This window comes from Xenopus laevis, chromosome 9_10S, assembly GCF_017654675.1.
Source record: "Xenopus laevis strain J_2021 chromosome 9_10S, Xenopus_laevis_v10.1, whole genome shotgun sequence".
NCBI classification, from domain to species: Eukaryota; Metazoa; Chordata; class Amphibia; order Anura; family Pipidae; genus Xenopus; species Xenopus laevis.
The window spans coordinates 114,008,514-114,019,239 of record NC_054388.1 but is presented as its reverse complement, the minus strand read 5'-3'; the positions used below and the strand labels follow the sequence as shown (position 1 = coordinate 114,019,239).

The window sequence follows — 10,726 nt, the reverse complement described above, 5'->3', positions numbered from 1 at the left end:
AAGGGGGCCCAGTCTGAAGGCCAGTTAGGGGGAGATTTGGGGTGAGTGCTTATTTGTACCCTGGGTACCCCTAGAACTATAGCAGGATGACACCCCAATGTTTCTATATATCTGTAACCTTGTTATGAGCTAAGGGGACCCAGTCTGAAGGTCAGTTAGGGGGAGATTTGGGGTGAGTGTTTATTTGTACCCTGGGTACCCCTGGAATTATAGCAGGGTGACACCCCAATGTTTCTATATATCTGTAACCTTGTTATGAGCTAAGGGGGCCCAGTCTGAAGGTCAGTTAGGGGGAGATTTGGGGTGAGTGTTTATTTGTACCCTGGGTACCCCTGGAATTATAGCAGGGTGACACCCCAATGTTTCTATATATCTGTAACCTTGTTATGAGCTAAGGGGGCCCGGTCTGAAGGTCAGTTAGGGTGAGATTTGGGGGTGAGTGTTTATTTGTACCCTGGGTACCCCTGGAACTATAGCAGGGTGACTGTTACCCCAATGTTTCTATATATCTGTAACCTTGTTATGAGCTAAGGGGGCCCAGTCTGAAGGTCAGTTAGGGGGAGATTTGGGGTGAGTGCTTATTTGTACCCTGGGTACCCCTGGAACTATAACAGGGTGACACCCCAATGTTTCTATATATCTGTAACCTTGTTATGAGCTAACGGGGCCCAGTCTGAAGGCCAGTTAGGGGGAGATTTGGGGTGAGTGCTTATTTGTACCCTGGGTACCCCTGGAACTATAGCAGGGTGACACCCCAATGTTTCTATATATCTGTAACCTTGTTATGAGCTAAGGGGGCCCAGCCTGAAGGTCAGTTAGGGGGAGATTTGGGGTGAGTGCTTATTTGTACCCTGGGTACCCCTGGAACTATAGCAGGATGACACCCCAATGTTTCTATATATCTGTAACCTTGTTATGAGCTAAGGGGGCCCAGTTTGAAGGTCAGTTAGGGGGAGATTTGGGGTGAGTGCTTATTTGTGCCCTGGGTACCCCTGGAACTATAGCAGGGTGACTCTTACCCCAATGTTTCTATATATCTGTAACCTTGTTATGAGCTAAGGGGGCCCAGCCTGAAGGCCAGTTAGGGGGAGATTTGGGGTGAGTGCTTATTTGTACCCTGGGTACCCCTGGAACTATAGCAGGGTGACTCTTACCCCAATGTTTCTATATATCTGTAACCTTGTTATGAGCTAAGGGGGCCCAGCCTGAAGGTCAGTTAGGGGGAGATTTGGGATGATGCTTATTTGTGCCCTGGGTACCCCTGGAACTATAGCAGGGTGACTGTTACCCCAATGTTTCTATATATCTGTAACCTTGTTATGAGCTAAGGGGGCCCAGTCTGAAGGCCAGTTAGGGGGAGATTTGGGGTGAGTGCTTATTTGTACCCTGGGTACCCCTGGAACTATAGCAGGGTGACACCCCAATGTTTCTATATATCTGTAACCTTGTTATGAGCTAAGGGGACCCAGTCTGAAGGTCAGTTAGGGGGAGATTTGGGGTGAGTGTTTATTTGTACCCTGGGTACCCCTGGAACTATAGCAGGGTGACTGTTACCCCAATGTTTCTATATATCTGTAACCTTGTTATGAGCTAAGGGGGCCCAGCCTGAAGGTCAGTTAGGAGGAGATTTGGGGTGAGTGCTTATTTGTACCCTGGGTACCCCTGGAACTATAACAGGGTGACACCCCAATGTTTCTATATATCTGTAACCTTTACACACATGCCTCCCTCTGTCTAACTCCTCACTATCAGACACAGCTGGTCGGGTGCAGCAATAATGTGTGGGTGTCTCATCTCCTGTTGCACAGCTGTGTGTGTTTGTGAGTCACTGGGTGATTGACGTGTGAGTGTGTGTCTGTGTGTGTGTGACTGCTCCATGCTGTGTACATGTGTTTGGGGAGCACTGAGAAAACCCTACTAGGCCCCCTATCTGTCCCACTTGCTTAAACACCATAGAAAATATTTAGGGAATGTATTTTGCAAAGTTGCTTAGAATTTTCTTTCATTAGGCAAAACATAATTTTTTTGGGTAGACATAGGGTTGGACTGGAGCAATGGGGGCCAACGGGAATTGCCACATGAAGGGCCCTCCAGGCAGTCACCGGGGGCCCTCTCCTGGCTTCCTTCTGCACTCCTGCCGGTGCGACGTGCAAGTTGGGCACCAATGGGTTAAATTTCATGCCCCCCCCAATACAGAGAGACTCGGCAGATCCACGGAGAGCAGTTTAAATGAGTTCTGGAGCCCCCTAGTGGAGGGAGTGGTGGTTGAACTGTAACTGGTGGGGATCTGGTTAATCATCAGCTTTCAATGCAGTCTGTCCCTACAGCATGTGTTAACCCTTTAATAACAATTGCCTCATGGGCTCAAGAAGAAGGATATGGATTTGTGGTTGTGTTGAATACCTGGGCTGAATATTCTACATGACAGTCCAGCAACAGCAGGAGGGCTGACATTTACATATATACTAAAAATATCTACTTTTTTTCCTTCTTGACAGCAGAGCTGATACTCTATAGTTATTTTTCTATTAAGGCAAAGCAAATAGAGATAAGACAAGGGATTGCCCTGACCCCATTTGTCCTCCCTTATCTGCTCCTGCCCCACAGCTGTGCTCTTGCTATTTGCTCAGAAGGAGGGTCCTGTGCAATAAACCAGCCCCCTGTCCTATTAATATGGGTGAGAGCCGCTCAATCGTCCCAGAGGTCACAACTCCTAACAGGTAATGGTTAGACTGAAGCGCCACCTGGGGGTCAGGTTGAGGCACTGCACGACATTCTATGGTGATGGGTCTAACCCTGGGACAGTAGAGGGGCTCATACTGATATATTCTGTTCTGTTGCCATTTCTGGGTTCAAAAGTAGTTCTTGTGGGGGCTGCCATCTTTCTTGCAATGCTTTGTATAGGTAGTAATATACAATATAGTATACAGTATGATGTAGTACTTAGTGTGTTATTTATGGAGGTACAAGACTGTGCTAATGCTGTTCTACATCTCCCCCCAGAATGTTGCTGTGGATCCTGCTCAGTGTGTGCTGCCTGGTTGCAGGTGAGACCCCCCCCCATCCCAGGTTACTTAAAGGGGAACTGCCAGTATGGGATCTGTTATCCAGAAAGCTCAGAATTACAGAATGGCCATCTCCCATAGACTCCATTTATCCAAATAATCCAAATTTTTAAGAATGATTTTCTTTTTCTGTGTAATAATAAAACAGTCGCTTGTACTTGATCCCAACTAAGATATAATTAATCCTTATTGGAGGCAAAACCAGCCTATTGGCTTTATTTCATGTTTCATTGATTTTCTAATAGAAAGTAAACCTTTAAAATAAGTGACTGTAAAACTGACGAGGGGGCTATTCTAAACACTTTTTTCATTTACATTCATTATTTATTTTGTTGTTATAAGGGATACATGTACTGTTAATATGAATGAACTTTGTTCCAACAGCGCCACCTGCTGGTCATTTTCCCACCAGTCTGACCACCAAGTAGTCAAGGAAGTTGTCAGGAGAAAGAAAGAGGCTGGTCAGACTGGTAGGAAACTGACCAGCAGGTGGCGCTGTTGGAACAAAATTCATTGACATAACAGTACATATATCCCTTAATATCTTGGAATAAAAACAAAATAAATAATGAATGTAAGTGCTTAGAATAGCCCTCTCGTCAGTTTTATATTCACTCTTTTTAAAGGTTTTCTTATCCTTTAAGGTATGAAGATCCAAATTATGGAAAGATCCATTATCTGGAAAACAGCAGGTCCCAAGCATTCTGGATAAAAGGTTACATACCTGTATTATCAGCTATTTAGAGCAATATACAATACAGTAGTAGTGGGCACCAACTCCAGGAAATAAATTCCAGGAATAAAGAAGTCAGGTGTCCTGGGCCAAAGACTCACAATTTAGAAAATAGATTTTATAGTCATTGGCTGCAGTACCACATCTCACCAGTCTGAGTCAATGGGCAGTTTTCCATACAGGCTGAAGCAGAACAGCACCACCTTCTCAACTGTACTGCAGACACTGAAATCTGATATGGAATAAGGTTTGGATGAAGAGTCTGACAGAAATGAGTTGGGGTTAATGAGCTGGGGGTTCAGTAGATGTGTATGTCCTTCTGTATGTCCATCTGTCCGGTGTATTGCTCCCATGTTTCTATGTTTCCCCAGCTCAGCAACGCAGCTCCTCCTACTCTGGAGAATATGGTGGTGGAGGTGGCAGGAGGTTCTCCCAATCTGGGAACCAGCTGAATGGTCCAATCACAGCTTTTCGGGTACGGGTGAACCGCAACTACGTTGTAGGGTAAGTTATACAGAAAATGTTTTACTTCCTCTGTATTGTGATCTGCCCCTACTGTCAGTAGTACAACTGTCATATGGACACTCTGCCATTTTACACTCTTTTTCCCACCACTGCCACCATCTTGTCTGTGCCATGTCTATAGTATCACCATATTGTCTGTGCCATGTCCATAGTACCATCTTCTTGTCTGTGCCATGTCCATAGTACCATCATCTTGTATGTGCCATGTCCATAGTACCATCATCTTGTATGTGCCATGTCCATAGTACCATCATATTGTCTGTGCCATGTCCATAGTACCATCATATTGTCTGTGCCATGTCCATAGTACCATCATCTTGTATGTGCCATGTCCATAGTACCATCATATTGTCTGTGCCATGTCCATAGTACCATCATCTTGTATGTGCCATGTCCATAGTACCATCCTCTTGTATGTGCCATGTCCATAGTACCATCCTCTTGTATGTGTCATGTCCATAGTACCATCATCTTGTATGTGCCATGTCCATAGTACCATCATCTTGTATGTTCCATGTCCATAGAACCATCATCTTGTCTGTGCCATGTCCATAGTACCATCATCTTGTATGTGCCATGTCCATAGTACCATCATCTTGTATGTTCCATGTCCATAGAACAATCATCTTGTCTGTGCCATGTCCATAGTACCATCCTCTTGTATGTGCCATGTCCATAGTACCATCATCTTGTATGTTCCATGTCCATAGAACCATCATCTTGTCTGTGCCATGTCCATAGTACCATCATCTTGTATGTGCCATGTCCATAGTACCATCCTCTTGTCTGTGCCATGTCCATAGTACCATCATATTGTATGTGCCATGTCCATAGTACCATCATCTTGTATGTTCCATGTCTATAGTACCATCATCTTGTCTGTGCCATGTCCATAGTACCATCCTCTTGTCTGTGCCATGTCCATATTACCATCATCTTGTATGTGCCATGTCCATAGTACCATCATCTTGTCTGTGCCATGTCCATAGTACCATCCTCTTGTCTGTGCCATGTCCATATTACCATCATCTTGTATGTGCCATGTCCATAGTACCATCATCTTGTATGTGCCATGTCCATAGTACCATCATCTTGTATGTGCCATGTCCATAGTACCACCCTCTTCTCTGAACGTCCACCAACTTATTTTCTTTTTTGTGACCTGCTGCCATCTTGTCTTCTACTTGTCCGGGGGATGATTATGGCCCAGTTCCTGGCTGTGACTGTTGTTGGGTTGGACTGGCCTCACCATGGCTATAAATTTTAATGATCACATGCCAATGTTCTGTTGCAGGCTGCAGGCACGCTATGGTACCATCTGGAGCGACTATAAAGGGGGCAAACTTGGAGATTTAGAAGAAGTCTTCTTGCACCCAGGCGAGCACATCATCCAGGTCTCAGGCAAATATTCCTCTTACGTGCGCCAGCTGGTGTTTGTCACAAATAAGGGTCGCTACCTCCGTTTTGGGAAAGACTATGGGACCAGTTTCAATGGGGTGCCTCTCTTCCCCAACACCGTCCTGCGGTTCTTCAGCGGGAGCTCCGGATCCGTCATTGATGCCATTGGCTTCCACTGGGACTACCCTAACAGCGGCTGCACTCACTGCAACTAGTGATCTTGTGAAGCTCGCCCCCTACCAGCAGGACTTTGTATCTCTTATATAAATCATTTTACATTCACCAGCCCTTGTATTAGCGCCCCCTGCTGTGCAACACACACATTACACTGCAATGAAACCCCTGAAATTCCTTTCAGCCTCCAAGTAACTGGCCTCTATTACCCTTATCCTGAACCTAAATGTTACTAACCCTAAATGCTTGCAATTAAATCTTTATTCCGAGTGTTGTGTTGCTTCTTTACTGGGTTAAATCTACGAATCAGGATTTTAGGGAAAAGGTCACATTTCCATTTTAAAATTAGATTATATGAAATAATGTCTTTGTTCAATGGTCACTGTCATAGCTACACAATCCAGGAACTTGTCCATAAGGTGTCAGTGTTCCCACGGGGACTGGAGATAAGTCGCTATCACAGAGGTGTTTGAAGGCCTATAAAGAAGGGCACTGAAGTGCATCTCACAGCCACAAGGTGGCAGCATCTCACTGACGCCTCTCTTCTAAGGTTATAATTTTGAAGTTCCACCACACCAGCTGCTTGGCTATTCCATGTTGGTGGGATCAAGTACATGTGCATTATAACTGCTAAGAGTGCTTTAATGGATATCCTCACAAAATGGGCCCTTTCTCAAGTGTGACCCGTCAGTTCTAGGTGCCCCACCAGTCATGGCAGAATAGGAATAGGGTTGTCTTTAGAGTAGATTAGGTTTGGGCATAACAGATTCAAGTCTATGGTCCTTTGGTTGTTATAGTACTCTCACCCCACTGAACAGCCTGGGGTTTGTAGTTCAACAACAGCCGGCAGCAACAGGTTTTCTTCCAAAAACAACAAAAATAGCTTTCAATAGCAACAACACAAAAAGCCAATGGCAGTAACATTACAGACCTCTGAGCAGGTAACTGTGTGTGAGTGTGAATGGATACATAGACTTCTGTATGTTTGGTTGCCAAACCTCTCTCTGTGTCTCTCCCAGTCGGAGATCCTTGAGAGACTGAACAGTTTGGGTTTTTAGGACTACTGATAAGCCATCAGACCTAGCTGGTCAGCCAGTAGTACCTCATTCTGCTAGACGTGACCGTTATTGGCACTAGTTCTCCATATTTCTACTGATATATTCCAGAATCTGCATCATGTACTAATGTCTCTATTTTACCCTACTGCATCTTGCCCTACTGTCTCCATCTTGCCCTACAGTCTCTATCTTGCAATACAATCTCCATCTTGCCCTACTGTCTCCATCTTGCACTACTGTCTACATTTGTTCTACTTTCTCCATCTTGCCCCAATGTCTCCATCTTCCCCTACTTTCTCCATTGTGCCCCACTGTCTCCATCTTTCCCTACTGTCTCCATTTGTCCTACTTTCTCCATCTTGCCCCACTGTCTCCATCTTGCTCTTCTGTCTCCATCTTCCCCTACTGTCTCCATCTTGCACTATTGTCTCCATCTTGCTCTTCTGTCTCCATCTTCCTCTACTGTCTCCATCTTGCCCTACTGTCTCCGCCTTGCCCTACTGTCTCCATCTTGCACTACTGTCTACATTTGATCTACTTTCTCCATCTTGCCCCACTGTCTCCATCTTCCCCTACTTTCTCCATTGTGCCCCACTGTCTTCAACTCTCCCTACTCTCTCCATCTTGCTTTTCTGTCTCCATCCTGCTCTTCGGTCTCCATCTTGTCCTACTGTCTTCATTTGTTCTATTTTCTCCATCTAGCCCTATTGTCTCCATTTGTTCTACTTTCACCATCTTACCCACTGTTTCCATCTTCCCCTACTTTCTCCATCGTGCCCCACTGTCTCCATCTTTCCCTACAGTCTCCATCTTGCCCTTCTGTCTCCATCTTGCTTTTCTGACTCCGTCTTGCCCTACTGTCTCCATCTTGGTCCTCTGTCTCCATCTTGCCCTACTGTCTCCATTTGTTCTACTTTCTCCATCATCTCCTACTCTACAAGCTTTCACAAGTATGGTTTATAAGTAACTCTGCTTGGCACAAATAGTCAAATTGACAATCCCTGCTGGAAGGTGCTCAGTGATTTTCTAACTGGGCAAGAGCTGGTGGGAGCCTATCACCTGCCTTAAAGGAGGGGTGGGAAAAGAACTTTGAGCAGGATAATGTGCTACTGTAGGCAACACAGTGTTTGTACTTGCAATTCTATGTGCTATTGTATGTGTCCAATTGTATGTACATGTGTCTATAGGAGTGTTTGTGTGTAAGATGGCAGTGTATGTATATACTGTATATGCTGTGCCAGTGTATTTATGATTTTGTCCAGTGCATAAAACTGGGATTGGTGCCACTAGTCACTGTCACAAGGAATATATCTCCATAGAGCCAGAGGCCAAGAAGAGTCTCTGATTGAGTTTTCTCTGACTCTTCCTCTGTCCTGTACTTCTTATCCTCACACCCCCACTTCCCCCATATACGTATCATCCTTACTCCTACCCATTGTCTTCTTCTGTCTTTCTCACATTCTCTATCCTAACCATCTTCTATATCCGTTCCTTTCTCCCACCATCTTTAATCTTAACATGATCTGCAAAGATTTGACTCCATGTTGTGTTTTCATTCAGCATGAAAAGGTCTGACTTTATATGCTGAGAATTTAAAACATGGAGGATCAGGTTTTGTAGCATCTCACAAAATCTCATGCTGTTGCACAGTGTAACATGACAAGATCAGAGCCCAGATAAAGTCTGACCCACAGAATCTGATAGCAATCTCCTGTGCTGCTTCAACCTAATTCCCAGTTATACCAGAGGGCTGGCTGGGGGTGTTGGATTTTTGCTGACCCAGATCAATCTACAGGTAGGAGCTTAGTCACACAATGAGACGGCTCTGACCCTTGATGGATGTGTTTCCATAGAAGCAGAGCAGCCTTGTTAGAGGGGATGAAAGATCCCCTAAGTCACTATAGAGAGAACAATGATTATTGACTTTCCTCCCTCCCTCTCACTGTTGCCGGTGTTCTCCATCTTATTGCAGTGTCCTAATTCCTCTCTGTAAAACTGGCCCATAAAATAAGCAGCAGCCAGGGAGCCATTGATCTCTGTCAAGGTGAATTAATAAGGCCAATAAATTGCAAACAGCACAGTAGAACATACAAATAACAGTACCCAATTACATGAAGATATTACTGGACAAATTCAGAGCTGTAAAGCAAAGAGTGAGGAAAACACGGTGTGTGAGTGATGTTCCCTTCAATCAATATGGCTTGTCCCAGCCAGTAGAATTGTATTCATGGGTTGGACTCCAGGTGGCGCTGTTTTATCTCACATATACCTCTCCAGCTCCCTCATAAATAAAGATACAATTAAAGCCACAAGGAGCTTTATTCAGCAACAGATTGAGAGATTGAAGATTATTATTTCCTATTCCGTTTGCTTTTCATTTTTATTAAAGGGAAAATCTAGTTGTAATTAAACTAGGGCTTAAAGACTCAAAAGGTTTCTGCCCAGGTAAATGAATTAATAGTACTTTCTCAAGTACAGAGCTCTGGTTGTCTCTATTTCTTTGGCTGCTCTCTTTCCCATCGTCAGACAGGAAGTGTTCCCAGTTAAGTGAATCAATCTCTCCCAGCATTATCCCAGGTACAGAGATCTGATTCTCTGTACTTCCTGCTCCTGGGCTGCTCTCTTTCCCATGGTCAAACAGGAACCTACCCATGGGTAAATGAGTCAAATTTTTCCCTGCTCTGACCGGATCTCCAGGTGCAGGTGGGCCCCTAGAATCAATGAGCCTTGTGCCTTATCAGCTCTGAGACAACTTCTCTTGGGCAGAGGCTGATGGGTTTGGTGAGCAGAATACGTGGGCGCTAGATCAATAAATAATCAATGAAAGAGATTAGATTAATGAGGGATTTGCATAACTTTGATGCAAGTGTATTTTCATTGATAAGTGTTGAATGAATAAGATGTTATGGCCGGGGGCAGGAGAAGAACGAGTGGCTAATGAGTGTAAGTACATGAGGGACATGGGGCTAATTGGGAGGCATCAGAGAAGCAGAGAACCCAGTGGGACATAGAAGCCCCCCATAAGGCCGACAATATACAGAGAGAGATGATTAGAGGGTCACAGTGGGGGGGGCAGAACAAGGGAAGAGAGGCTGCTGGGATGGTGTCAGTGGGGGCCCTGCAGGGAGTAAATAGCAGAAGAGGGGCCTAGGGAAGGATCATAAACTGATAGAACATTACAAAACAAACACAAATGCACGCGGGTAAGGCTGCACATATATTCACATGAATATCCAGCTTGCAGGCGGCACTTGCAACAGCTGACAGATAGAGCTGCCCATTCTACTGCCCTGAGAATTGCTGCTCATTTCATTTTATAGTTTGTGTGGATTCACCTGGGTCATTGGGTGTGAGGGCAATTCGCTCAGCACTAGATTCCCACATATTGTCCTGGTTGGGCTAAGGCCAAGTGCTGCCCACATTGTACAGTATGAGCCATCCACACCTTCATGGCCAGAACTCTCTGGGCCAATCATTGTTTTGCAATGGTGAGGAAAGGGTGCAACTGGATGGTCAGTAGTAGGGGACAGAGGAGACACGGGGTGGTCAGGGAACGGCTTGTAGCTCAGGCAGGGTCACCTCTAACTGGAACTGGATTGGACAGAAGTCATCTCATAATGATCCATGTATGTTTATGCCTGTGAGAATGGTATGGCCCATGTATGTCCTGCATAGTAGGATCCACACATGTTTCTGACTTTCCACAGAGTTGGATTCCTGTGTGTTATTGATGGTGTGTATGGTGTGATCCATGTATTTTCCTCAGTGTGCCA

General features: G+C 45.0%; 1 protein-coding gene across 1 annotated transcript; it reads left to right on the top strand.

Annotated features, from left to right (window-relative positions):
- The first annotated feature begins 2,658 nt into the window (after positions 1–2,658).
- Positions 2,659–6,164, top strand: LOC108704295 (zymogen granule membrane protein 16). Its single transcript, XM_018240804.2, has 4 exons — positions 2,659–2,720; positions 3,004–3,047; positions 4,170–4,302; positions 5,618–6,164. The coding sequence occupies exons 1-4, from the start codon at positions 2,674–2,676 to the stop codon at positions 5,934–5,936; spliced, it is 543 nt and encodes a 180-aa protein (XP_018096293.1). The 5' UTR covers positions 2,659–2,673; the 3' UTR covers positions 5,937–6,164.
- The last annotated feature ends 4,562 nt before the right edge of the window (positions 6,165–10,726 follow it).